This window comes from Trichomonas vaginalis, chromosome V, assembly GCF_026262505.1.
Source record: "Trichomonas vaginalis G3 chromosome V, whole genome shotgun sequence".
Lineage (NCBI taxonomy): Eukaryota > Parabasalia > Trichomonadida > Trichomonadidae > Trichomonas > Trichomonas vaginalis.
In genome coordinates, this window is record NC_067207.1 from 32,998,814 (window position 1) to 33,026,349 (window position 27,536).

A 27,536-nucleotide genomic window follows, 5' to 3' on the forward strand; every position below is an offset into this window, starting at 1 on the left:
TTGATACAGACTGTCGTCAGCCATTTTAAAAAAATGAATAAAATTGTATAGTAAATTATATTTGTGAAATTTGTGACGCTACATTCAATCTAAGACCAATATCTCAAAGAATTACTCATTTAAGTATTACTTTTCATTGTTTTTTAAAAAATATCTTTGCTTATTTGTTCACTTTTTTGACATTTATTATATGCTTTTTATCATATTTCCGATGATATGAATATATATTCTATATAAGAATGACGCTACATTCAATCTAAGACCAATATCTCAAAGAATTACTCATTTAAGTATTACTTTTCATTGTTTTTTAAAAAATATCTTTGCTTATTTGTTCACTTTTTTGACATTTATTATATGCTTTTTATCATATTTCCGATGATATGAATATATATTCTATATAAGAATGACGCTACATTCAATCTAAGACCAATATCTCAAAGAATTACTCATTTAAGTATTACTTTTCATTGTTTTTTAAAAAATATCTTTGCTTATTTGTTCACTTTTTTGACATTTATTATATGCTTTTTATCATATTTCCGATGATATGAATATATATTCTATATAAGAATGACGCTACATTCAATCTAAGACCAATATCTCAAAGAATTACTCATTTAAGTATTACTTTTCATTGTTTTTTAAAAAATATCTTTGCTTATTTGTTCACTTTTTTGACATTTATTATATGCTTTTTATCATATTTCCGATGATATGAATATATATTCTATATAAGAATGACGCTACATTCAATCTAAGACCAATATCTCAAAGAATTACTCATTTAAGTATTACTTTTCATTGTTTTTTAAAAAATATCTTTGCTTATTTGTTCACTTTTTTGACATTTATTATATGCTTTTTATCATATTTCCGATGATATGAATATATATTCTATATAAGAATGACGCTACATTCAATCTAAGACCAATATATCAAAGAATTACTCATTTAAGTATTACTTTTCATTTTTGATTCAATTTTCGAACGGTTTTCGTAAATTTTGCATCATTTCATTTTTTAATGGGAAAATCATATATATTTAATCAAAAAAGAGCAAACTTTACAGACGAAAATAAAATATTTATCAGGGAACAATCTGATAAATACCAAAAATCAACATCGAGAGATGAAAAAACGAATATAATCAAACAAGTTCTTCAATATTTTAATATTAAATACGCCGAAAATGAATCTAAAGCTGTCAGAAGATATTTTAGTTATATTGCAGCTAAAAATATTCCCGCAGTTACTGGAAAATATCCTGATACAATTGTTCGCAAAGATATGCTTTATTCGCATGATCATACAAATATTATTAATTCAAATAATATTGAACGTTACTACCGTTGCATCGATCATTCTTGTCAAGCACGTTATTTAGTTAAAATTGAGAACAGTTCAGTTTCCGAAGATTGACAAAAGGAACATATACCCGAATGCAGACAATTTAAAAAGTTACAAAATGAAAAAAATGATCTTCATAAATCAATGACTCTGACAGAAATATACAATAAGGCAATGGCAAAATTTTCTGAAGACAACGGCACTTTTCAGCAGATTAAAAAATTTATGACAGAACTTGCTGTTGGTACTGATGAAAACCCATTAATTAAAGATTCATTGGTCAGGGAAGTTTATAATAAGTCCAGAAAATTTTCTGTTGGATAAAAAATTACAGACGATGAAATTGCTAATTTTTGTTTAATAAATGGCGAGCAGTTTTTCATTGGCCATGATTTTCAAGCAAATTGTGAGACGATGTTTTTTGGTTTTGAGAAGGCAATTCAATTTGCAAAAGAAGCCACAGATTTATTTTGCGATGGAACTTTTAAAATTACACCAAAACATTTTCAAAAAGGACAGATGCTAACAATTATGATTTGTGAACCTTCAACAAATCAATATCTACCACTTTTATTTATATTCATGAAAAACCGCACATTTGAATCTTATAAGAAGGTATTTGAATATATTTTTACTGTCAAGGGTATTCAATTTTCAAAGCTAATTCAAATTCATTGTGATTTTGAAAAGGGAATGATAGAGGCACTACAACAAATTTTCCCTAAAGTCCGTATAATTGGATGCCTATTTCATTTCAAATAAGCTTTACACAGGAAACTTGTAGCACTTTATACAAAAAATTTCAATACTTTACAAAATTCTTTATTTAAGCTATATTCTATTACTCCATTCATGTCTCATGAAGAATTTGTACTTACAATGCATATAATTAATCAAAATAAAGTTGATTCGATCAAAGATTAGATTGATTATTTCAACAAAGTTTGGTTGCCGCACTACAATTTAATATCTCAATATAATAATGCAGTTAGTAAACATATCAAGTGTACGGAGGCACTGCGCGCCTCCTTACCCATTATATGTGAATTTGACACTTTACAAAACCGTTAACGTATATTTTACAACACAAACACAAACACCAACTTAACCTTAAATATTTACAAAGCCACCAACCACTTCACCTCACTAACGTTTTCACAAACGACTTCACTAATGTAAAAAAATAAACGTTCTCACTTACAAAAGTATTGCAACTCTTCCCATTGCTGTGCTTCACACAATAGTTCATATTCTTCAGTATCGCTGCTGTCGCTCCAATCGTCAGAGTCAAAGTCACTGTCAAAATAAATGTTAGTAAGTTTTGACAAAGCTAATGAAACACGTTTACCGTTTGTATCGTATGCTTGTATAAACTTTCCATTATACTTGTAGTCATAAACGCTCAAACTAACTTTACCCTTTCTCCCTCGTATCTGATAGAATGTATTTTCACGAGGAACGAAGAACAAATTCTTGAACTCATGACCGTTGTAGTTTGTTATCTCAATAGTTTTCGTCATTTATATAAAAATAAAATAAAAATAATTTTAAAAAATAAACTTAAAAATTAATGATATCACCACCCTCACACGTATGAAAACATAGCACGAAAATAAATTTAGGTGAAGTGGTGAGATCTCACCTCTTTTTCACCTGTTTTTTCACCCTGTTGAATTCATTGCTTTATAACTCTCTTCCTTTCTCCAACTCTTCTAACTTCTTCTTAAGTTCAGCAATGTTGTCCTCATGAAGTTTAATCTTTCTCAAAATTCCTTCTTTATCTAATGGTTGCTTTATCTTTCTAAACTGAACTCTACCATCCTTCATAGTATGAATGTAAAACCTTCTGGAATAGTTCCTGATTTAATGTATTCTACCAAAAACTTTTGTTTCATTGCTTCAGTGACTTTAGTCGTCATTTTAATTAAATAAAAATTTTAATATTAAATAAAAATAACGTTATTTTTTCAGTAAGGAAACGCAGGAGTTTTACGATTTATTTGAGGAGTAGGTTCTGGTTTAAATGTTGGAGTCGGTTTAGGAGTTGACTTTTGAACAGGAGTTTGTACTTCCATAGGTTCAGGAGTCATTGAAGGTTTTGCTTGTGAAGGTGTTGGAGTTTGTTTAACTTCAGCTACTTCAGTATTATTTACAACATTTGCTTTATTTCTTTTCAACATCATAACTGCTCCTGTTGTAGCTAGCAAACCTAGTGGGAGACCATATCTTATATAAGGACTTGACCAAATGCTATTTTTGACAGGAGCTGGTGGAACACCTAACCTTGGTGAGACTGCTCTTTGCCATTGTGCAGCTCGTAAGAAATATTCAATAGGTGCTCCATAATCGTTTGGTAAAGTTTGTTTCATAGATGGTGAAGGTTCACGAGAGCTTGATGAAGAACTCATTTATAAGCTTTAAAAATAAACGTTCATCCTTTATTCCTCACTGTCGTCCGTAGCTAAGTTATAGTCATCTAATCTTATTATTGGATTCCATTAGCACGCACCTGAATGGCAAAGCAACAATCCCTCATAAATCCAATAAGTGGCTTTGGTACATTTCAGTTGCTAGTTCAATAGGTCCTTTAACAGACATTTGTATGTTATTGGAGCAGTAGATGTTTGACCTTGCTGGAAGCAAAAGTCCACTTCTGTTGGAAAACCACATAAGAAATGTGTGTTGTCATAGCTATCCCATTTATGTTCCACACTACCATCATCCCACATGACCTCATAACATCTTCATTAAATCCTATCATATCATTGTTTGTATTGCAAGCGTTCGCAACCATTTCATAAAATACAGGTCCATATGATTTTTCAGGTTCTGCAGGCATATTTCCATAAGCTCCCATGGAAAGCTGAAGATATTTAAACTTAGGGTTCTCAAAATTAACATAATAGTTGTCTTTCTTTCTAAATAGTGCCCAAATACTTTTAACATTAATAGGCGTATAAGCTGCTGTAAATGTTGCACTTGAACTATCTGTATTCTTTGAGAACGAACCGTCCATAGGAATCCAATCCATAACTTTAACAGGAAAACATAAAGCCTCGTTTGTATAATGTTCTACAAGTTCTGTATAAATGTTAGGGTCTAAAGAGAATGACTTTGGATGAATGAAACATTCATTAAAATCCATCTTTGTTCGAAATAGTTGCTGGGTTACAGTTGTAATAGTAACTGTTCCACTAGCTTCTACTGCCTTCGTTATCATAGTGAATGGTTCATTCCATGGAACAAATTTATTTGTCGGTGGATTTGAATCTGAAGCAAATGCAACTTTAAAGAGTTGGATTGAAAGCAATGATATCATTTACAGATATAGATGTGCATTGTAAGGCGTCGCTACTGAACTTTACTTTAAGCTGAATGTTTCCTGCAAAAGCTGGAATAAATCGAATAGCTTCTAATGGAAGGAATCTTCTAACAGGAATTCTTAAACGAAGCTTAAAATCAAATGATTTTCCTGCTGTAATTGGACCACTAACAATTTGTCCTGTTCTGCATGTTCCCGAATGACTCCATACATCTTCATGTCGAGTCTTTGAGAAAACATCTACTTTCTTTATTTGTTCGGTAGTTTGTGAGTTTGAAGTTATATATGCTTCTTCTCTTGCGTTGTCTTGAGAATATACGATACGACCATTTGCAAGGATTTGATATCCAGCAACTGCATAGAAAGCGTCATCGAAACCAATCCAAAATCCTGGTGGGTTTGTTTTATTGGAACCTGAACCAATTTCTTTATCTACAATAAATTGACCTTCCATTTTATACGTAATGAATGTATTGTAAAGGTCCAACATATTTTTCACCAGGAGGTGAGAGATTGAATGTTACCCATGTGTTATCTTTAGCAGTTCCAGTTGTGATGGAATCTTTGCGTCAGAACATTTTCTATTAGTGTCACCAATTTGAACTGCATTGTCTATGATATCGAAATATGAGCGAATCTGATGAATATGCTCTGCTGGAGTAAATTCGTTTAACTGTTCGTTCTGCATGTATTTACTTCAGATAAAAATATCTATTTACTTCATTATTCTCACTCTTCTTCTTGGCATTCGTGGTGGAAGTTGTTTCTTGACATTTTCAATGAACTGTACATTCTCTTTTGTCTCAACTTCTTTCACTGGCGGGTCAGGATTCTTTGACTCGGTTTGTTTTTTCAATGAAATTCACGAACTTTGCAATAAGCTCTTGGTTCGTTATTGAAAGTACATCTGGCTTCTTTTTCTTCTGGTTCTATTGACTTTTCAGTTTGAATAGAAGGCTTAACATGGGCTTCGCCCTCGGTGCCATGCACCTTAATACTGTCGCTTTCTGCATTCGCTAATGGAACCTTCTTTTTCTTACGTATATTTTACCATCTTTACTCTGACTTACGTAATAGAAAGGATGTTGTATTCCTCTTGCGTCATTTAATATAATAGACTCTCGCTCTGATTTTGACAAGCTCATTTTACATCGGTTAAAGTTTTAATTTTGTTTTTTATCTGCAGTCAAATGACTCAGACAAGCCCTACGGACAAGACCCAAGGGGTCATAGATGTTGAAGCATTGAAGAAAGAAATTCGTGAGCAAATTTTATCCGAACTGAAGGAACAAAAACAAGAACAAAAGCCAGAGAGACCAAAGAGAAAACTTAGTGAAAAACAACTTGCTGCATTAGCTGCTGGAAGACAAAAGAACCCAAGACTACTGGCAAAAAAAGCTAGAGAAGCTGAAGCAAAAGCTAAAGAAGCTGAAGCAAAGAAAGAGTAAATGGTTTATTTTTATCGGAACTAAATGTATAGACAAATACCTTTATCTGTTGCGTTCAGTAGTGAAAACCCTGACGTCAAAATAAAGGGGAACAGAGTAACGTTTAAGTTTCCAACAGACTGGATTGTGAACATAAATGAAGAGAAGTACATTGGCATAACAAATATGTATATAACACGTGCTTTCAGAAAGGTTGACTTTATACTTCAAGTCGAGATAGAAAATGACGAACAGTCTTTAAGCGCCCAAAACATTCACATATACAAATACTTTAAAGACGATACAACATTGCTACAATGTATGATTTCATTTAATGAGGTGTTCGAGAAAAAGTTTAACATTGAAGTACAAACTTTACAGCCTTTACGTGAGTTTCTTGCACAACTGAAAGAAGAAGGTAGTCAGCCACAACTTATAGACTTTCATTATGAATTTAATGAAAATGAAGATGGAACTCATGACTGTCAATTCATTGTATTCTCACCATTCAATGAAGTAGCTAAAAAGAAAGAAAATCCATTACGTATAAGATTTCAAATCTCTGAACCAAGTGATGATTTCAAGAATGTTTTCAATGATGATGCAATGCTTCCGAGGAAAAATGAATTTTCAAAGATTGTAACACCTGGCATTTGGGATAGAAAGCAAGCTATATTATATTCAAACTTAAGTAAGGGAGTTGAAAATGAGTTCATTGGTCATACAAGAACTTCACCACTTCCTAACCCTAAATACTATAAATTAACTGGCTTCAATCGTGAGTTTTGGATAGACATGTTCTCCACTCATGACCATAACTGCCCAGTGTTCTTACCTCCAGACCATAAGGACTGTCTCTATATTGAAGCACAACTCTTAAACTCTACCATCGCAGTATTGTAAATGACCACATGGGCTTCGCCCTTGCCGCTAGCGGCTTATTTTTATCATGAATGACCTCATTGCTGACAAAAATAAATGACCTCAGAACTTCAACTTACGAATAAAGCTTGTTTTAGTCGTTATTGAGAAGTTAAGCTTTTCAGCAAAGCAAGGACTAGAAGACTTACATAAGTCAAATCCAATCTCTTGACCATCAAAGTGCTTTGTAAAGTTTCATTAAACTGAACTCAGAGTCTTTGTCATATGTTCCAACAGGTATGTGAATGTTCTTATCTTCATTGTAATAGCATTGTATAGCTTCAGGAAACATTTCATTAGCGGTTAAAGCAAGGACGTCTTGTTTTACACCTTTACAACGTGCATGGAATGCAACTTCATTTAAATCATTCGTGAGTAAGTCTATGTAAGTCTTCTTTCCACAAAATATTGACTTGTATGCTAAACTTTGTTTTCCAGGTGTTATTTCTGCGAAGTCAGAATGAAATTGACCAAGGTTCTTTCCTATAAGTTCGCGACCGTATCTCTTCTTAAACTCTGCTGCAAGCTTTGGTATGTCTTCATTGAAAATATGCATGCTATCGCAGTCCTGGTAAAATATTTGAAGACCCATATCTTCAGCAGTACAGAATACTTCACACATTATTCTCTTCGACATAGACAGAATGTTAACACCAAGTGGACAGAAGTTAAAGTGTCTGCAAATGCTTTTCGTTAGCTTGAAAATAGTTTTATCTGAACCATCCAAACCTTCGAACTTCACTATATGGTTGTAGTTTCTGATGGCATATCTTATAGCATCTTTGTCATTTACTATGGTTATTTTTGACTCAATAGGAGATAGAATAGTTTTGCCATAAATACTGTTCAGAATGAGCTTTATATTTTCTTGCAAAGGATTTCCTTCTTTCTTATACTTTAACCTTAACTCAAACAACTTCTTTACTTCATCTCTTATTCTAATATCTCTGTTTCCATCGTAATAGTATCCTTGCAACACTTCACATTTGACACCTTGATATTTTATGAGGTCTTGTAATGTTATATGGTCAACATACATTAAACAGCAAGTGTTTGAACTTCTGGGAACGTTAAGTTCTGGATTTAGTTCAGGGTCACAAACTATTAAAGGAAAGTGTCTATGTATTCCAATCTCTGTTATCTTAATGAGAACAAAGAAGCCAGACATAAACTTTTCACCAATGGGTTCCTTTTGGTCGTCATCGAATAAATGTCTCATGAGATACTCTGTGCTTAACATTTCTTTCTTCATAACCTTTGGAATACCTTCTAAAGTATAAAGTCTTGCTATAGCTGATGGATATAATGAAACAGCGTCGAAATCAGCAATGAGTTTCTTTTCGCTCTTTTGTTTCATGTTATCTGACAGCATACATCTTCCACCTTGAATGCATCTCGAAATAAATTCTCTTGGTTTATTTGAGAGGTCATATAAATTTCCATTCGGGAAGTACACTCTGTTCTCAAATAATTTGTTAGCAATTGAACAAATGCTAACGTAATCATAAACGTTTAAATCAAACTCTTTCAATATATCATTGCGGAACTTAACAAAACCTTCTCTTAAAATTCTTACATCTTGTTTGCAATAGAATGTACTATACTTTTCTAAATCGAAGTGGTTCTCATCTATTCTGCAGTTTTCGATTAAATCTATGTTTTTCATGAACGTATCAATATCTTTTACAAACTTACACGCTTCAGAAATGACACCAGTTCTGTTGTCATTTGCTAACAAAACACTGCTGTAGTAGTTGTATGGAAATACTTCCTTTTCACCGCACTGCAAATGAAACATAGCAGGAAATAGTTTAAGCTTCTTATTTATAACAGTGTATGAATCTTTAATAATGATTGCTTTACCTTTATATAAGCCAGTTATTTGCATTGTTCGTGAACCTTTAATGATGGGAGTTCCTTTCACTTCTGTCATGTGTCTTAAGATGAAGTTTATGTCATAACTGAGGTTATGGAAATATATTAAACTCTTGTCAGGAAGTCGCTCCAAAAATTCTGTTGCACAGTTCTGACCCCATATGCTTTCACTCACTGAACCATCTTCACTGTCATAACAGATGTTAAAAGCTTTATGAAAGCCATCAGTACTGCACTCAAAGTCAGCAAAGAAAACGTGCTCAGGAATGAACTTGCACTTATTTTTATTTACTTCTTTTGACTCGGCTTTCTTCTTCAGTTGTACACAATACTTTGGAGCATATGTCAAATCTTTAAATCGTGCAAGGTTCTGTTTATATAAGTCAGTCGTATATGTGAAAAGTTCTCCATAAGAAATAGGTTCGAAATATTTGCACTCCCACAATGTTTTCATAACATCCCATAACGGTGTTGTTCTATCATAACGAACTATGTATTTATCTTCTCTTTTTGTATAAATCTTCATTTGTTTCTCAATGTTCATTCCACCACAGCTTTGAAATTTCTTGTAAGTTCTGATGAAATATGTTGTCATTGGTAATCTTTCATTTAGCATGTAGTGGTCTTCAACAAGAAGTAAGTCAATAGTTCGAACAGTTTCACATTCTTTTGGTATGTATCTCTTTATTTCATTATGTCTTGAGTCATTGAAATAACCAATGGTAACATTAAATGCTATACCTGTTGCGTCAGAAATTTCTTGTACTTTACTTTGGGAAAGTCTCTAACACGAATGACTTCTCTCATGTGGTCAATAGTTTCTTCATCTACTCCAGCTTGAATGCAAGCATAAACGAAACAATTATCTTCTGTCATAAGTGTTGCAGTTCTTTTGTTCAGTTCATTGAAGATTTGGTAGCGTTCAAGATTTATAGGTAATGTGCAAAGATACTTCCAGAACTGACCGCTTCTCTTCTTATAAAACTTCTTTTCACCATTATCTTTCCAAAAGCTTTCTATAAGTGCTGGGTTTCCTGTTTGCTTAAGAGCTTCCAAAATGGCTTTCTGGTCATTTGTCAGTGTGCTTTCATCTCTATATGGTCTCTTTTTTGGTTTGCCTTTCTTTACATCTGACATCGTTAAGCCTTCATATTCTGTTAAATCATACATCTTTATTTCGGTAAGATTCTTTATGTTTGTCAAGAAGAAGTCATAGTGCATTTCAACAATACCTGCAGCATTTGCTTCTATCTCTGATATAAAGTTCTCCTTCAAGAGCTGATGTAGTAATGTTCCAATATTATTGAGGTTTAACGTAGAACATTCATACTTTCCACCAAGTTTATAACATACCATCCATCTTTGTTGGGAGTTTATTTTAATCTTCTCTAAGAGTCTCATGAAAACCTTACCGAAATGTTTGTGTAAGTAGTCTCTGTTTGGTTCATCTAAAGCTTCGATGTTAAAGTCAATGAGTCTATTGCCTGTCTTAACATTCCTCTTCCTATTCTCTTCATCTTTCTTTAACCATCTCTCACCTTCTTTTGGTTTGTCGTCAATGGAACGAATGACATCGTTAGCTTTGCGAACTTGTTCTATAGCAGTTTTAAACATCTCTCTTCTCTGTTGTTTCAGTGTGTCGTCTCTTCTTCTTGTTTCACCAACGTTTGCATTTGTTATGTCAAACATTTCTCTTCTTACTTCATGAGGTACTGAACGTCTATGATATAAGTCAATAGCAATGTCATTTAAAGGAAATGCTCTTGCATGGACTTCGTCCTCGCCGCGTTGCGGCTTTATGAACTCATGAATTCTATCATAACTTATTGCACCATTATAGTCATTGAGGATGTCAGCGAGTGCTTTTTTGTTTGTTGCGTAATGTTTTGCTACTTCTATGTTAGCTTCTGTAAGAAGTTGTTTTATTTCCGAGTGTTCTAACTTAGACAACTTCCGATACATCTTTAGTAGGAAATAAAAAAATATTTTTTGAAAAAATTAGATTAGATTTTTTTAAGTTATTTTTCAAAATAATTTAATATTTTTATTTTAATGAAACACATGCAAGATTGCAAGTTCTTTTCATACAATGCTCTCGCTACTGCCATCAAGAATGAGTTCAATAATGCTTCAAATGTTAATGTTATCTTTAACAAGAAGTTTGTGAAAGAATCTAAGTTTGGTCAGTATGTCAGACCATTAGCTATCGTCATTGACCGCAAACGTTATACTTCACAAGAGTTAGCAGTAGTTTTGAAACAAAAGAGTTTCTTCGTGAATGTCAAAGATACTCATTATACTGTCATAAAGAACTCTAACATTGACTTCTTCAGTATTGCTTTAAATCTTTCCGAACAGAAAGAATATAAGAAGGGTGAAACATCTGTGAAATATTATCCTTCATCTCTGAAGACAATAACGAACAAAGATGTTATACAGAAATTCTTACCAAAGGTTGAAGAAGCTTCTATTGACATTGACGAAGGAAGTGAAATGGTTGAAGAAATAGACCCTGAAGCTATTTAAGCAAAAATATATTTTTGAATAACTGATGGTGTCACCACGTCACCATGTCACCAGGTTAATTAACTTCTTTTAAAAATGATGACAACATGACATTTTGACAACACAGCAGGATTAATGCAAAAATGAATGTTATCGTTAATGTTATCGTTAATGTTATCGTTAATGTTATCAGTGTCGAACATAATTGACATGGAGCATTTATGTTATCGTTAATGTTATCGTTTATGTTATCGTTAATGTTATCAGTGTCGAACATAATTGACATGGAGCATTTATGTTATCGTTAATGTTATCGTTAATGTTATCGTTAATGTTATCGTTAATGTTATCAGTGTCGAACATAATTGACATGGAGCATTTATGTTATCGTTTATGTTATCGTTAATGTTATCGTTTATGTTATCGTTAATGTTATCAGTGTCGAACATAATTGACGTAGGATTCATGACTTCTTCGTAAATGAGTGTAAATATAGCACAAAAATATATTTTAGGTGAAGAGGTGAGATCTCACCCGTTTTTTCACCTCTTTTTTCACATCATTCTCTCTTCGTTAATGTTGTCGTGACTTCATCGTTAATGTTGTCGTGACTTCATCGTTAATGTTGTCGTGACTTCATCGTTAATGTTGTCGTGACTTCATTCTTCCTCTTTGAAGTTATCGAAATATTCTGTTATTTTTTCCTTCAGTAATGTTAAGTCTTCTTTGAATGTAAGTATTGTGCAACCTTTGATGTCATAGTGTGTTTGAGGAAGAGTATTTTTGACAATTTCCTTTATTTGCTCATTCGGTGTCATTGAAATCGGTAAGTTTTCACGATAGAACCAGTTTCTGTCAGATTTATATATCTTAGCTAAGTCATAAAAGCTCTTGTTGTTTCTTCTGACTAAATGTAACATAACCATATCTTTATCTTCTTCTTTCTCCAACTCTTCAGTATATATCATATACTTATAACTCTTTTCCTTTCCTTTTGGTACCGAACGTGGTATTCTTTTCTGTATGCTTTTGTCTTTGGATTCAATGACTTCATCTTTTGCTTTATATAGTTCATCTAACATCATGAAAATATAACAAGCATAACGAGGTGAAGCCCACATTGCTACAGCGTTTACTAAAAGTCTATGAACATAATAACCTTTCAAACAAGGAGCCAAATTCTTGCGATTTTCATACGGAATCTCTTCATTCTGCAAAGCAATTATATGAGGAAATTCTTCTAAAAGTTCTTTTGTCTGTTGGTTTTCAAACCAATGATATGCTTGCTTTGTAGAACGAAGAGCATTCATTATACTTTGCATTTGGTACATATCGTCTTTGACTGAACGAATGAGACGTAACTGTTTGTTATACTGTATGTACTCGTATTCTTCATTTATGGCTTCATGAACGATAGCAGTTGTTGTGTTCTCTGATGTTGACATTACTGTCTTTACATACAAGATAAAAATTTTTGTTAGGAAAAAATTAGCGTTATTTTCTGACTTTCACAAAAGACAAAAATAAACGCTTTACATGTATTTTTCAGCAACTTCGTCAAATAATTTTATAGCTTTATCTATCTCATCTACTTCAAACGTTTCTTTACCTTTTATGGGAGCACCATACATTTTCTCAAACTTTTCGAGTAGTTCTGTTTCTGCGGCTCTCATATCATTAACGAACACAACCTTGACTCTATTGACTGTACTGTCATATCTTTGAGTTATATTATATGTTCTTCCTATCTTATATCTCTTTGTATTGAAGTCCTTCGGTTTCTGAACGATGTAAAGTAAGCCTTCACTGCAACGTTCTGAGTCGAATGAACCATAAGTTATGAAGTTATATCCAACAACAGGGTCAATCCACAGAAGAATTATTGGTATAAGACTTTTGTCAATAAGATATGCTGTAGTTCCATAGAATCTTAGTTAGTAAACATATCAAGGGTACTGAGGCACTGCGCGCCTCCTTACCCATTATATGTGAATTTGACACTTTACGAAACCGTTAACGTATATTTTGCAACACAAACGACAACACTAACTTAACCTTAAATATTTACAAAACCGCCACTCACTTCACTTCACTAATGAACTCACTAATGTAAAAAATAAACGTTCTCACTATCGTTCTCACTAACGACTTCACTAATGTTCTCATAAATTTTCCTCAATATCTTCATCATCAGTGTTAACCCTATTGTAGTCATACTTGAAGCCATAAACTTTCTCTAACTTCTTAACGTACAATTTACATAACTTACCTTCGTCATCGTATGGTTTAATGATATAACTATTTCTATCTTTATACACAGTCAATGAAAAGTCAACTGGTCTCGGATGTATTTGAAAGAACATGTTATGCTCAGGAAGGAAGAATAAATGTTTAAATGTATGTTTGTTATACTGTGGAATTCGAATGAGTTGCTTTTGTTCTGTCATTTATATAAAAATAAAATAAAAAATAATTTTAAAAAATAAAATAAAAATTAATGATATCACCACCCTCACACGTATGAAAACATAGCACAAAAATAAATTTAGGTGAAGTGGTGAGATCTCACCTCTTTTTTCACCTGTTTTTTCACCCTGTTGAATTCATTGCTTTATAACTCTCTTCCTTGGTTTCTTTTTAGTTGTTTTCTTCACGTCTGTCTCCAACTTGACTGTCTTTCTTCTTCGTCCGTAATGATACCAGTTACTTCCACCAGTCAATGGGTCAATGGGTCAAATGGTCTTTCGTAAGGGTTTCCATACATTCCATAGGGACCATACAGAAGAACTACTGGTGGAGAAGAAACATTTTCTTTAGTTCCATCGACTCTATTTAAATGCATTGTTTCACCTTTCATCTGGTCATTAAAGTCTTTTGCGTGTTTTGCAAACTCATCGTCCTTTCCTAAAGCATTTTCTGACTCAGTCGCAACCAAATTGGATGCTTTATTATGAGCCCTATTTTATTAATCTTAACTTCTTTGCAACCCAGCCTCCAATCTTCCCTTTATTTGCATCTAATGTCTTTGAAACCCTTCCTCCACTCATTTTATTTACTGCGTCATAAGCTCCAAGTGCTTTTGCTCCAAATGCTAATGCTTTTGTTCCCATTGCGCCTAAAGCGGCCCAAGCTACCATTTTACACCAATATTAAAATCATCTCTCTTCAATATTATCTCATAAAAGTTCTCGTTACTGGAGAAAGTCAATGAAACATAAGCGTTCTCACGGGCTTCGCCCTCACCGCTTTGCGTCTATCTAACTTCTTTCTTATATCATCTATACGCTTCAAAATGTCTGAACAATTGCTAACATCTTCTACAACAGTTATTCATCATGAATGACCTTCAAGAACAAGCTCATTTAATATGCTATTAAAATCATTTCAATAATGAGTCCATCCTTTCCATCTTTAGGTAGCACAACATCTTTCATTGAAGAAGGTTCGACAAGTCTTATGTTAAACTTACTGACAAAGTTTGTTATACTATAATGCTTCGGCGGCGAATACATGTAGTTTGAAAGACATAATATAGATTCTTCAGCAAATTCACTTATACTGGATTTTATAATAATGTTCTCACGAGACCAAATGCCTCCAATTGACAATCTTGTAAGCAATCCTGCTGAACCTTCAACTGTAAACGTCGATGGTAACATTCCACGAAGGTCATCTATTGACATCGTTGAGTCACTGAATTTAAAGATTTTCTTAAAGCAATCATCATTATCTAACCATGCAATAGCTTTGAAGTTTTCATTCGAATATACATCTGCTTCATTAAATGTAAATCCTGACTTCTTTGCAGAGATGACTTTAAAATCTATTGAGTTTGTTTCAGAATTATATGCTATGGTAACTTCTGAAGGTAATGGATGCCCTTCCGCAGTCAGTTGTTCTCTCACTACCGTTTGAAGCTTTGTATTAAAAACTTTCATGTCATCTCCTGTGTCTAGGTTCACATACACAGCAACAGGAAAACTATCTGCTTCTTTGTTTCATCATTATATCTCAAACATTAAAGTTCTTCAATAATATTGTTCTTCCTGCTGGAATACTTCGAACCTGTCTGATTTCAATAGCTTTCTCACCTCCTACATACTCTACCCAGTGTCTTGGATATTCATAAGTATACTGACTTTCTTGAATTTTGGTTGGTTTCATCATAACATGTTCATAGTATATCTTTATACTCTTGTCAGTTAGACTCGGTGCTATGTTCTGAATATTTCTGACTTGCATTTTTAATGGAGATAAAATGAAGCATTTAATACATGACGTAGATGAAGACATGAATGAAACTACAGACAAACTTAACTCTTCTCTCATTCTTCCTTTCAGTAAGGACTATGAGTTCTGTTCAAATGGTGTTTATTTCTATTGTGGAAAGATGGGTTCAGGTAAGACATTTAACCTCATTCGTCATATTCTTATAACAGAACGTTTAGGAAACGACTCTTACTATGACCAAATCATTATATCAGCAACTTCAGATTCAATGGATTCAACAGCGAAGACATTTATGTCAAAAGTTCAAGCCTCTGTCGTTAAAGTTCCAGACAGTGAACTCATTGAATTTCTTCAACGTTACATTCGACGTAAGAGGAAATATTATGCCATCGTTGAATTTATACAGTCCGGAATGCAAAAGACTTCAGAAGAGATGGAAAGAATTATTGACAAACACCACTTACGTCAGTACTCAGGAGTTTACGATATGAAACGACTTACAAACTACATTCTGTCAAAACTTTCAAAATACCCCTTCAAAAAATATCCATCAAACACTCTGCTCGTTTGTGACGACTTCGCCGGAAAAGGTTTAGTGTCAAAACCAGACTCACCATTAGCTAACATCATTACTAAAGTCAGACATTACCACTTAACTGTAGCAATACTTATGCAAACATGGAGGTTTTTAGCTTTAAACATAAAACGTCTCATAACTGACTTCGTTATCTTTCAAGGTTTCTCACGCTATGATATTGAACTCATTTGGAAACAGTCAGGTATAACATTACCTTTTGAAGAAATTTGGGAAGCATATAAGTCTCTCATCTCTCCTCGTTCATACCTTGAGATTCATATCATGACTAATACCATTAAAGTCAAAAATATTCCATGGGAACGACCACATTGTTTTAAAGTTTAACCTTCAATTGACTGATGGTAAACAAATTCCATGCATCTCTGTCGCCATTTCTGTTAATATTTTTGCTGTCATTCATATCATCCACTTCCCCATCCGTTAGCTTTTGAGGATATGCGTTAGAATAGCTGTTCTTAAATGAAGGCTTTTCACCTTTGAGAGCATAAACTCTATAACTTTCTGCATACTTTATGTTTGAACCTCCTGAGCCATCATTGACATAAATTTTTATAGGCTTCCACCTTTGTTCATGTTCCTGCTTCTTCCCTTAGCTCTTTTGTTCAGTAGTTCTACATCTTTATACACAGCACCTGTCTCAGTGAATTCAACAATATTTTCATTCGTTAGCTTTACATTCAAACCCTTGTCGAGTATATTGTTCATTTCATACATATAAAAGGTTTTTATTCTATATGAAATGAGAAGCAAATCCATCTTAGCTGGTGCCGTTAATGTTCCAATTGAACCAACATCAAATGTTGACTCACGAACGACAAACAATATTGTCATAAAGAACTATAGTTCAGAGTGTTTGAAAGAACCAGAACCAGAGCTGAAATCCGTGAATTTAAACACAGCTTCAAACGCTAACGCTACATCAGATGTTAAGTTAGAGTATCCACCACTGGACCAAGTTCTTTCAAGAGAAGCCAACGACAATCCTTACACAAATGTTCAAACAAATCCTTCAGATAACGTAGACCATTACCTTTTCAGTTATACCAAACAATTTTACTCAAAGACGATAAGAAGCTTTTGACAAATCTTATAAGCAAGAACCAAATAATTCTAACAAAGGAGGACCTTGAAAATGTTATATCACGAATAACAGGGAAACAATGTGTCATTGACTATCTCGACCCTGAAATCGAATGCTGTGGTCAAACTCCACTATTCATGAAAATAGGTAAATCCGCATCATTGAAACACCAGGAACTACAGGAGTTGAGTTTAAGTATAAATATTCGAATGAATATACAAAACTTTCAACAGAATATAAACTTTGTTTGAAATATGTTTTAGTAAATTAAAGCAGTCAGGAGGGCTCTTTGAGCCCATCTTGGCGCTTTGCGCCGTCAGTCAAAAAAAATTTCAAGTTAGCAATTTGTAATATCTATCCAAAACTTCTTCAACAGTATCGAACTCATCTTCATAATGCAAACCTAATCTTATTGACTTGGTGCAGTTTTCACTAACACAATATTTTTCTGTTCTCTTGACTGACATAACTAACTCATTTGTTTCATCAAACAGCAACAACCAAAGTTCATGACCTAATACATAACATTCATACTTTATATTTTTAGCTCTGAGTTCTCTTGTAAGCTGTTGCATTTAATATTTTCTAAAAAGTCAACTTCAACAGTCATTCGCACTGGTGCCTTCAGTTCTACAGGCTCTCCTTGAAAGTCAACAAGTCTGAATTGCATGTCTTTCAAATTATGAGGACTAATGCGAACCCATTTACCTAAATGAGTTGCTATGACAGGAACGTTTGGAATGAACATTGAATTGACTGCATAACAGAAAGAACTTATATTCTACTGAACCTTTACTATTAACTCCTGAAATGCCTGTGACATTAGCTATTTTAGACTCAATGTATAAACAATTACCATAACATACATATGGAACAGATTTCATCTCAATCGTTTTGTCAACACTTTTCAAAGGAAATGTCATATGGTATGCACCCAAAAGAAGTTGTACTCTATGACTCATTCGTGTTATCTTAAACTCCTTCGCATAACTGAACTTCAAAACTCCTGCAATAAGTTTAACATTCATTAAGTTTTCTTCGTTATCCTTGTTTATTGTAGTATTTATGAGAGCATTTAACACTCCAGCTAATGTTTCCATCTTATATTCTACATTATTGTGAAATCTTATTTCGTGCTTCTTTCCATCTATTTCAATCTCCATGAAATCTGTTTCATCTGTTATACGAATGAAGCGATAGTATTGAAGTCAACCATTCTGAATGCAAGCGCTTCATTCTGTAGACCTAAGTTTGTTTGTAGCTTTACTGTCCCGTATTCGTTTGGGTCTGTACTTTGCAAATAGAACAACATTTTATTCTCATTAAAATATGAGTATAGCTGCATATGCGTATGAAGCTGACAGAGCTAAACGTTTATATTTGGTCAATACTCTCTCACACTTACTGACAATATATTGTTATCACTGATGGAAATACTGAGAAATACATAAATGGAAGGACTATGAAAAGTTGACCCTATTTTAACTCCATGTACTATGCCGTTTATAAAGGACGGTGAAATTATTGAAAAAGATAATACAACAGTATATAGGTCTGTTTATGAAGCATTAGAATATATGTTGAATCATAACCCAAAAAGATTTGACCCAAGCACTACACATGTGCAATGCCCTTTATTAAGGACGGTGAAATCGTAAGAGTTCCGGATTCAACGGTTTACACAGCTGTTCAAAACAGTTTACAAAACATTTTAGCGAATATCTTTAATTCAGAAACTACAGAAATAAAATTACCATATATAACAGATGCTAAAGAAATTAAATCAAAAACGACAACATTATTTACGTCACTTAATGATTTAATGACTTATATCATTAATATTCCTGCACCAACTACAGCATTTGATCCAAACTCGACGGTTTGCAGTGTACCTTTCATAAATGACAGTTCATTAATTGCTTTAAGGGATTCGACAGTAAATGAATCATTAAAGGCGTCATTAATGAAATCATTGATTTTAATTCATTCACGAATACATATAATTCATTCATTAATGTTTCATATGCTTCTAAAGAAGGTGAGCCAAAAACTATCGATAAAGCGGTGTATGAAATAAAAGCATCAACGACGAAATTGAATTCGTTAACTTTTGACGGTGATAGTTTCGTTAATGACATAACATCGGGAAACAATTTTAACGAAAGAATACTTAAAATCTCATGTTAGTGAGTTCGTTGAAATTGAAAAAGAAGGTGGAATTAAGTTCGATCCACTGAATTTCATTTTCAGCTTAGCGAATGCGGGTGTTAGTTTCGCTGAATGGACAACTATACAAAGTGAAATAAATGCAATTGGACGTTTTTGGGGTCAAAAGCGGAATGAGTGAGCTTGTAAATGCTGCAAGAACATTAGGTGAAACAGGAAATTTTGTAGATGGTTTTAAAAGACTTGTTTCAAATGTTTTAACAAACACAAAGAAATTATTTTAGATATACCGTACATAAGGACGGATTTTCGAACAGATAGCAACAAACCCTCCGGTTATGGCTGCGTTGATGATGGTTAGAGATATAAAAACCACGTAACGACGGGAACGAAGAACATGAACAACAGGATACTGGTCGGGTTATTCGAGACATTAAAACGTGTATCCTGAAGTTAATTGATTTATTTAGAGGAGTTAATGATTCAATTTCAAAACATTCTATAACCCTCGATGAAGAGAATAAATTAACAGATTATATATTCGTCATTATTGCAGAATTAATGAAGAGAATAAATGAAAAAGGAATTGGTGATATCATTAATGTCAGCGATGTAATGATGAAAAGAAATTTTGACTCATTATTTACAAACCGAAACAGAATATAGTCTTTATGACGTAATTACAGAATTAATGAAAAAGATTAATGATAATAAGAGTTCTGGCGGAAGAGTTGAATTAGAAGTGAATGATGTTAATGAGAAATTAGCCGAAAAAGCAGATAAAATGAGCTTTTAGCTCTGAGTGATAAAGTCAAGAACCATGTTCATTATATAACTTCAGACGAACAGATTATAACGGACTACCATGGATATTTAACACGAAGTGATGAAGCGAAGACAAAAAATGTTAATGAAAGAAGATATATAAATACATTGTGCTAAAGGTTATGACATAAGCTGTATGTACAGTATGATGTAGCTAAAGCACCAGAAGCATTTGGTTATACCGGTGAAATTTTGCCTCTACTTTCAATGTTAACGGTGTATTAGTTGAACCAAGATTTACTTTGAGAGTTAAGTCAAAAATAACGTTTGAAGATGCTATTAAAAGTAAAGCTGACAAAGTTGAACTCGAAGCAATGAACAAAGTTTTGAAATCTCATAAACACTACATCTCCGATATAAATGAACTTCAAGCTACATTAGACAGTAAAACTGACAAGAACCATACAAACGAATCCTTCACTACTGTTAGAGCAGACGATGTAATATTGAACTATACCCTTGGTTCAAGTGCACCTTTAGAGAATCCAAGTACAAGCGTAAAAGATACACTAAACAATTTAGATAACAGATGTATGAACATTGAAGATCATGCCAGAAACTTTGAAACACATGAACTACCAGCAATGTTAGATAAGAAAGCAGACAAAGAACATACACATAACTTCTTCTCAACTGTTGCTATAGAAAGTATTGAAGGAACGGTTGGCGGAACTGATGGGGATGCATTATATTGTAAACCTCCTAACTTTCCACAAGGTTTAACATCGAATGAAAACATAACAACGAATAAAAAAATTAGCTGTAAAAATGTTTATGTCATGAGCAGTGAAAATAATGTTAAATTCACTGCTCAAGATTTATATGATAAGAAAGCAGACAAAACAGAGCTTCAAACATTAAAGACTGAAATACTTCAAACATTATATCCTATCGGTTCTATTTATACGTCAATGAACTCAACAAATCCAGCAACAGTTCTGGGTTTTGGTACGTGGCAGCAGATTGTAGACAAATTCTTATACTGTGCTAGATATTCAAAGACGGCAGGAGGTTCGAAGAAAATTAAAGAAGCAAACCTTCCACCGCACACTCATACAGGAACTACAAACACAACAGGTAGTCATTCACATTCAATAACAAAAAGAGGTTATACAAATCTTGCAGCAGTTCGGATAGACAGGGAATGAATAGATATGATATTTCAAGTGACCCAGTAGATTCAAGCGCAGGTATTTTCTGTGGAACCACAGGAAATCATTCACACACTTTCACAACAAATCCAACAGGCTCGGGTGCAGATTATATGCCACCATTTATGACTGTATTCGCATGGTATAGAGTTCATTGAACGCGCTTGAGCCTTGAATAAAATCTTTAACTTTACATAAATGAGCTTGAAAGAAGTATTCGAACAACATCCATGGAGGTCATTTAAGAAGTTCAATGAAGCTGCAAAGAGTTGGGGATTTACTAACAGAGCTGAAGTGAAAAGGTTCTTTGACAAAAATGTTGTACATCAAACAAAAATAAACCCTTACGACTACTTTTTACCAATTTACTCCAACACTCCTGACGCATACCAATTTGACACTCTCATTCAAAGCAGAAAAGGAGGACATAAACCATTCCTCATCTTCATTAATGTTAACACTCGTAAAGCATATGCATATCCAATGAAAAATAAAGGAACTCGTGAAGTGTTAAGAGTTTTACAAAAGTTTGTAGCAGAACATAGCCCAAGTACTTTAACATCAGACCAAGACAGTGCATACCTCAGCAATGAAATCACAGATTTTCTCATTAAGCATAACATAACTCACTACACTACTGAAGACCATAACCATAACATACTCGGCATCATAAACCGCTTCATAAGAACGCTCAGAGATTTAAATCAAGAGCGAGACTTTACCGAAGAAACAATGAAACATTTTCTCGAAGTATATAATTCCTCAACACATTCTACAACAGGACATACACCAAATTCAATGACACAACAACAAGAAGAAAAGTATATACAAAAGAAACGAAGCCAAACACAAAATATCAGAAATTCAACACAATTTACCCTCATTCCTGGTACAAAAGTTCGTGTAGTTCTTGACGACAAACCGTTGACAAAGAAACGTTTAAGGTTAAGTAGAAACTATTATATCGTAGACTCTACGCAAGGTAATGGATATCTTATAAAAGCTGCTGACGACTCTATTGCGTTTTACCCTCGACATAAATTAGTTGAAAGTAGTAATGGCAAACTTGCTGAAACCATTGACGAAGCAAAGCGAGGAGTGGTTATTGAAATACTTGGCTATAACATAAACGATGACACTTATAAAGTAAGATATGAAGGAGGCGTTGAAGATGTTATACCATCTAAGAACTTGAGAGAGTCAAAGTCAACACATCTGGGACCATTAGAGCGGGAGTACTGGAAAGACAAAAATAAGCCAGAAAGAATAAGAAAATTCTTCTAAACTTTTTCATTAGATGTAAATCAGACATGAATGAGAACAGTCATGATATCATTAATGGTACCATTTATTTTTGTCATAAATTTACACCAAAAATATATTTTAGGTGAAGAGGTGAGATCTCACCCGTTTTTTCACCTCTTTTTTCACCCTCATGAATTTTCATGAATTTCCTTAAGATAGAAAAAATAAAGTTAGTTTTATTTTTATTTATTTTTTTATTTTGTATGTAAAGATATGATTTCAACAATCGGCACAACAACAATTCAAGCCGCGAACACTGTCCACAACAGCACCAAACTCGCTAGTCATGAATCCTACGTCAATGTTAGTAGAATGAAAAACTTCATTCCTTCTTCATATACTTTCGAAACAAAAATCCAGAAGATAAAGCAAGAACTGTTAACAAGTAATTTAGACTGTACCGCACAGGATGAAGAAAATGAAGAATATCTTTATGACATGCAGGACCTCATCGACCATTTACCTAAACTACCTGAAATTCAGCAACAAAAACTAACCATTCCCGAATTTGACGAAATTGAAGTCAAAGCAACTGACTCAGTAGAAATAAAGAAGTTCATACGAAAGGTAAACTATGAGTTTCTAGGATATCATTGCAACCATAAAGTTATGGACAAAGATTGCGACATGGTTTATAAAAATATTTCTGACCTTTACAAATCCGAAGAATTTAAGACATACGATAACTTTGTTTCATTAGTTGCAAAATGTGTATGGCAGATAAGAGATAAAGATAGAAGAGGTAAGTATGGAATGAACAGATAAAACCAGCAGCTTTTGAGTTAAAGAAAACCATTGACGCCTTAGTTGTTCTAGCTGGTTTTATTTCAATGTATAACGCAAAAATGCCGCAATGTTCAAAATGTAAAGCAGCAATAAGAAAATATAACTACTCAGTCAAAGAGATAGAAAGAATGCGAAACGACTATGCAGACTTAAAGAAAGAAGCAGAAAAGCCAGCAGAAGATAAAATGGATATGTTGACATTTCTTAATAAAAACTATCCAACAGCAGAAGATTTCCTTCTGTCTGACGTCAAGAAGAAATATAAAGAGACTTTCGGCATGATTAAAACATTCGATGTACTAAAAGAAGAAATAGAAGCTACGAAATTGTTTAGGATTTCAAATATACATCGTACAATTCATGTAAAACGCTTGTGAAAAAACAGGTGAAAAAAGGTGAAAAACGGGTGAGATCTCACCTCTTCACCTAAACATTATTTTTGCTGAAAAATGACCAAATTTCATGAATTTTCATAAAAGATAAAAATAAAGTTAGTTTTATTTTTATTTATTTTTTTATCTTGTATGTAAAGACAGTAATGTCAAACATTGAGTTTGAAACAGTAAGAAAGATTGACAATGACACCAAAGTGGTTAGAATTGGTGATTTAAACGTAAGATACTGTAAGAAATACAACAAATATTCTTTGTCAGACATTATAACACCTTCTGGAAAGAAAACAAAGGACTGGGTTAGAATTGCTTCTACTCAGAAAATTTTGACAAGAAATCCTGAGCTCATGATATCGGTAAGATTCTATGGAACTACAGCATATCTCATTGACAAAAGTCTTATACCAATAATTCTTCTGTGGATTGACCCTGTTGTTGGATATAACTTCATAACTTATGGTTCATTCGACTCAGAACGTTGCAGTGAAGGCTTACTTTACATCGTTCAGAAACCGAAGGACTTCAATACAAAGAGATATAAGATAGGAAGAACATATAATATAACTCAAAGATATGACAGTACAGTCAATAGAGTCAAGGTTGTGTTCGTTAATGATATGAGAGCCGCAGAAACAGAACTACTCGAAAAGTTTGAGAAAATGTATGGTGCTCCCATAAAAGGTAAAGAAACGTTTGAAGTAGATGAGATAGATAAAGCTATAAAATTATTTGACGAAGTTGCTGAAAAATACATGTAAAGCGTTTATTTTTGTCTTTTGTGAAAGTCAGAAAATAACGCTAATTTTTTCCTAACAAAAATTTTTATCTTGTATGTAAAGACAGTAATGTCAACATCAGAGAACACAACAACTGCTATCGTTCATGAAGCCATAAATGAAGAATACGAGTACATACAGTATAACAAACAGTTACGTCTCATTCGTTCAGTCAAAGACGATATGTACCAAATGCAAAGTATAATGAATGCTCTTCGTTCTACAAAGCAAGCATATCATTGGTTTGAAAACCAACAGACAAAAGAACTTTTAGAAGAATTTCCTCATATAATTGCTTTGCAGAATGAAGAGATTCCGTATGAAAATCGCAAGAATTTGGCTCCTTGTTTGAAAGGTTATTATGTTCATAGACTTTTAGTAAACGCTGTAGCAATGTGGGCTTCACCTCGTTATGCTTGTTATATTTTCATGATGTTAGATGAACTATATAAAAAGCAAAAGATGAAGTCATTGAATCCAAAGACAAAAGCATACAGAAAAGAATACCACGTTCGGTACCAAAAGGAAAGGAAAAGAGTTATAAGTATATGATATATACTGAAGAGTTGGAGAAAGAAGAAGATAAAGATATGGTTATGTTACATTTAGTCAGAAGAAACAACAAGAGCTTTTATGACTTAGCTAAGATATATAAATCTGACAGAAACTGGTTCTATCGTGAAAACTTACCGATTTCAATGACACCGAATGAGCAAATAAAGGAAATTGTCAAAAATACTCTTCCTCAAACACACTATGACATCAAAGGTTGCACAATACTTACATTCAAAGAAGACTTAACATTACTGAAGGAAAAAATAACAGAATATTTCGATAACTTCAAAGAGGAAGAATGAAGTCACGACAACATTAATGATGAAGTCACGACAACATTACATGAAGTCACGACAACATGAAGTCACGACAACGATGAAGTCACGACAACATAACGAAGAGAGAATGAGGTGAAAAAAGAGGTGAAAAAACGGGTGAGATCTCACCTCTTCACCTAAAATATATTTTTGTGCTATATTTACACTCATTTACGAAGAAGTCATGAATCCTACGTCAATTATGTTCGACACTGATAACATTAACGATAACATAAACGATAACATTAACGATAACATAAACGATAACATAAATGCTCCATGTCAATTATGTTCGACACTGATAACATTAACGATAACATAAACGATAACATAAACGATAACATTCATTTTTGCATTAATCCTGCTGTGTTGTCAAAATGTCATGTTGTCATCATTTTTAAAAGAAGTTAATTAACCTGGTGACATGGTGACGTGGTGACACCATCAGTTATTCAAAAATATATTTTTGCTTAAATAGCTTCAGGGTCTATTTCTTCAACCATTTCACTTCCTTCGTCAATGTCAATAGAAGCTTCTTCAACCTTTGGTAAGAATTTCTGTATAACATCTTTGTTCGTTATTGTCTTCAGAGATGAAGGAATATTTCACAGATGTTTCACCCTTCTTATATTCTTTCTGTTCGGAAAGATTTAAAGCAATACTGAAGAAGTCAATGTTAGAGTTCTTTATGACAGTATATGAGTATCTTTGACATTCACGAAGAAACTCTTTTGTTTCAAAACTACTGCTAACTCTTGTGAAGTATAACGTTTGCGGTCAATGACGATAGCTAATGGTCTGACATACTGACCAAACTTAGATTCTTTCACAAACTTCTTGTTAAAGATAACATTAACATTTGAAGCATTATTGAACTCATTCTTGATGGCAGTAGCGAGAGCATTGTATGAAAAGAACTTGCAATCTTGCATGTGTTTCATTAAAATAAAAATATTAAATTATTTTGAAAAATAACTTAAAAAATCTAATCTAATTTTTTCAAAAAATATTTTTTATTTCCTACTAAAGATGTATCGGAAGTTGTCTAAGTTAGAACACTCGGAAATAAAACAACTTCTTACAGAAGCTAACATAGATGTTGCAAAGCATTACGCAACAAACAAAAAAGCACTCGCTGACATCCTCAATGACTATAATGGTGCAATAAGTTATGATAGAATTCATGAGTTCATAAAGCCGCAACGCGGCGAGGACGAAGTCCATGCAAGAGCATTTCCTTTAAATGACGTTGCTATTGACTTATATCATAGACGTTCAGTACCTCATGAAGTAAGAAGAGAAATGTTTGACATAACAAATGCAAACGTTGGTGAAACAAGAAGAAGAGACGACACACTGAAACAACAGAGAAGAGAGATGTTTAAAAGTGCTATAGAACAAGTTCGCAAAGCTAACGATGTCATTCGTTCCATTGACGACAAACCAAAAGAAGGTGAGAGATGGTTAAAGAAAGATGAAGAGAATAGGAAGAGAAATGTGAAGTCAGGCAATAGACTCATTGACTTTAACATCGAAGCTTTAGATGAACCAAACAGAGACTACTTACACAAACATTTCGGTAAGGTTTTCATGAGACTCTTAGAGAAATTAAAATAAACTCCAACAAAGATGGATGGTATGTTATAAACTTGGTGGAAAGTATGAATGTTCTACGTTAAACCTCAATAATATTGGAACATTACTACATCAGCTCTTGAAGGAGAACTTTATATCAGAGATAGAAGCAAATGCTGCAGGTATTGTTGAAATGCACTATGACTTCTTCTTGACAAACATAAAGAATCTTACTGAAATAAAGATGTATGATTTAACAGAATATGAAGGCTTAACGATGTCAGATGTAAAGAAAGGCAAACCAAAAAAGAGACCATATAGAGATGAAAGCACACTGACAAATGACCAGAAAGCCATTTTGGAAGCTCTTAAGCAAACA

At 33.3% G+C, this 27,536-nt stretch overlaps 12 protein-coding genes and 5 pseudogenes across 17 annotated transcripts, besides 3 other annotated features; 9 read left to right on the forward strand and 8 right to left on the reverse strand.

Moving 5' to 3' along the window:
* Window positions 1–2,337: part of a mobile genetic element that runs on past the window's edge.
* Window positions 2,337–27,536: part of a mobile genetic element that runs on past the window's edge.
* On the reverse strand, window positions 2,544–2,870 carry TVAGG3_0447320 (uncharacterized protein; the record flags this gene model as incomplete). The annotated part of the gene is made up of 1 exon (XM_001289849.1): window positions 2,544–2,870. The coding sequence occupies one exon, from the start codon at window positions 2,868–2,870 to the stop codon at window positions 2,544–2,546; it is 327 nt and encodes a 108-aa protein (XP_001289850.1).
* Window positions 3,318–3,758, reverse strand: TVAGG3_0447330 (repellent protein 1 family; the record flags this gene model as incomplete). The annotated part of the gene is made up of 1 exon (XM_001297772.2): window positions 3,318–3,758. The coding sequence occupies one exon, from the start codon at window positions 3,756–3,758 to the stop codon at window positions 3,318–3,320; it is 441 nt and encodes a 146-aa protein (XP_001297773.2).
* Window positions 5,863–6,120, forward strand: TVAGG3_0447340 (uncharacterized protein; the record flags this gene model as incomplete). Its single annotated transcript, XM_051234451.1, has 1 exon — window positions 5,863–6,120. The coding sequence occupies one exon, from the start codon at window positions 5,863–5,865 to the stop codon at window positions 6,118–6,120; it is 258 nt and encodes an 85-aa protein (XP_051104181.1).
* TVAGG3_0447350 (uncharacterized protein) lies at window positions 6,145–7,002 on the forward strand (the record flags this gene model as incomplete). The annotated part of the gene is made up of 1 exon (XM_051234452.1): window positions 6,145–7,002. The coding sequence occupies one exon, from the start codon at window positions 6,145–6,147 to the stop codon at window positions 7,000–7,002; it is 858 nt and encodes a 285-aa protein (XP_051104182.1).
* TVAGG3_0447360 lies at window positions 7,084–7,657 on the reverse strand (annotated as a pseudogene). The gene has a single exon. A coding segment is annotated over exon 1 (574 nt).
* Window positions 8,014–9,421, reverse strand: TVAGG3_0447370 (organellar and viral DNA polymerase type B; the record flags this gene model as incomplete). The annotated part of the gene is made up of 1 exon (XM_051234453.1): window positions 8,014–9,421. A coding segment is annotated over one exon (1,408 nt), but the record flags the coding sequence as incomplete, so codon positions are not given.
* Window positions 9,997–10,857, reverse strand: TVAGG3_0447380 (organellar and viral DNA polymerase type B; the record flags this gene model as incomplete). Its single annotated transcript, XM_051234454.1, has 1 exon — window positions 9,997–10,857. A coding segment is annotated over one exon (861 nt), but the record flags the coding sequence as incomplete, so codon positions are not given.
* On the forward strand, window positions 10,948–11,421 carry TVAGG3_0447390 (uncharacterized protein; the record flags this gene model as incomplete). Its single annotated transcript, XM_051234455.1, has 1 exon — window positions 10,948–11,421. The coding sequence occupies one exon, from the start codon at window positions 10,948–10,950 to the stop codon at window positions 11,419–11,421; it is 474 nt and encodes a 157-aa protein (XP_051104185.1).
* On the reverse strand, window positions 12,060–12,710 carry TVAGG3_0447400 (KilA, N-terminal/APSES-type HTH, DNA-binding family; the record flags this gene model as incomplete). The annotated part of the gene is made up of 1 exon (XM_051234456.1): window positions 12,060–12,710. The coding sequence occupies one exon, from the start codon at window positions 12,708–12,710 to the stop codon at window positions 12,060–12,062; it is 651 nt and encodes a 216-aa protein (XP_051104186.1).
* Window positions 13,333–27,536: part of a mobile genetic element that runs on past the window's edge.
* On the reverse strand, window positions 14,117–14,537 carry TVAGG3_0447430 (annotated as a pseudogene). The gene has a single exon. A coding segment is annotated over exon 1 (421 nt).
* On the reverse strand, window positions 14,763–15,642 carry TVAGG3_0447440 (annotated as a pseudogene). The gene has a single exon. A coding segment is annotated over exon 1 (880 nt).
* On the forward strand, window positions 15,692–16,507 carry TVAGG3_0447450 (protein of unknown function, DUF4106 family; the record flags this gene model as incomplete). Its single annotated transcript, XM_051234457.1, has 1 exon — window positions 15,692–16,507. A coding segment is annotated over one exon (816 nt), but the record flags the coding sequence as incomplete, so codon positions are not given.
* On the forward strand, window positions 16,968–17,163 carry TVAGG3_0447460 (uncharacterized protein; the record flags this gene model as incomplete). The annotated part of the gene is made up of 1 exon (XM_051234458.1): window positions 16,968–17,163. A coding segment is annotated over one exon (196 nt), but the record flags the coding sequence as incomplete, so codon positions are not given.
* TVAGG3_0447470 lies at window positions 20,834–21,609 on the forward strand (annotated as a pseudogene). The gene has a single exon. A coding segment is annotated over exon 1 (776 nt).
* TVAGG3_0447480 (integrase core domain containing protein family) lies at window positions 21,650–22,735 on the forward strand (the record flags this gene model as incomplete). Its single annotated transcript, XM_051234459.1, has 1 exon — window positions 21,650–22,735. The coding sequence occupies one exon, from the start codon at window positions 21,650–21,652 to the stop codon at window positions 22,733–22,735; it is 1,086 nt and encodes a 361-aa protein (XP_051104189.1).
* TVAGG3_0447490 lies at window positions 23,366–23,919 on the forward strand (annotated as a pseudogene). The gene has a single exon. A coding segment is annotated over exon 1 (554 nt).
* On the forward strand, window positions 25,259–25,567 carry TVAGG3_0447500 (uncharacterized protein; the record flags this gene model as incomplete). Its single annotated transcript, XM_051234460.1, has 1 exon — window positions 25,259–25,567. One exon carries the CDS (start codon window positions 25,259–25,261, stop codon window positions 25,565–25,567), a length of 309 nt encoding a protein of 102 aa, XP_051104190.1.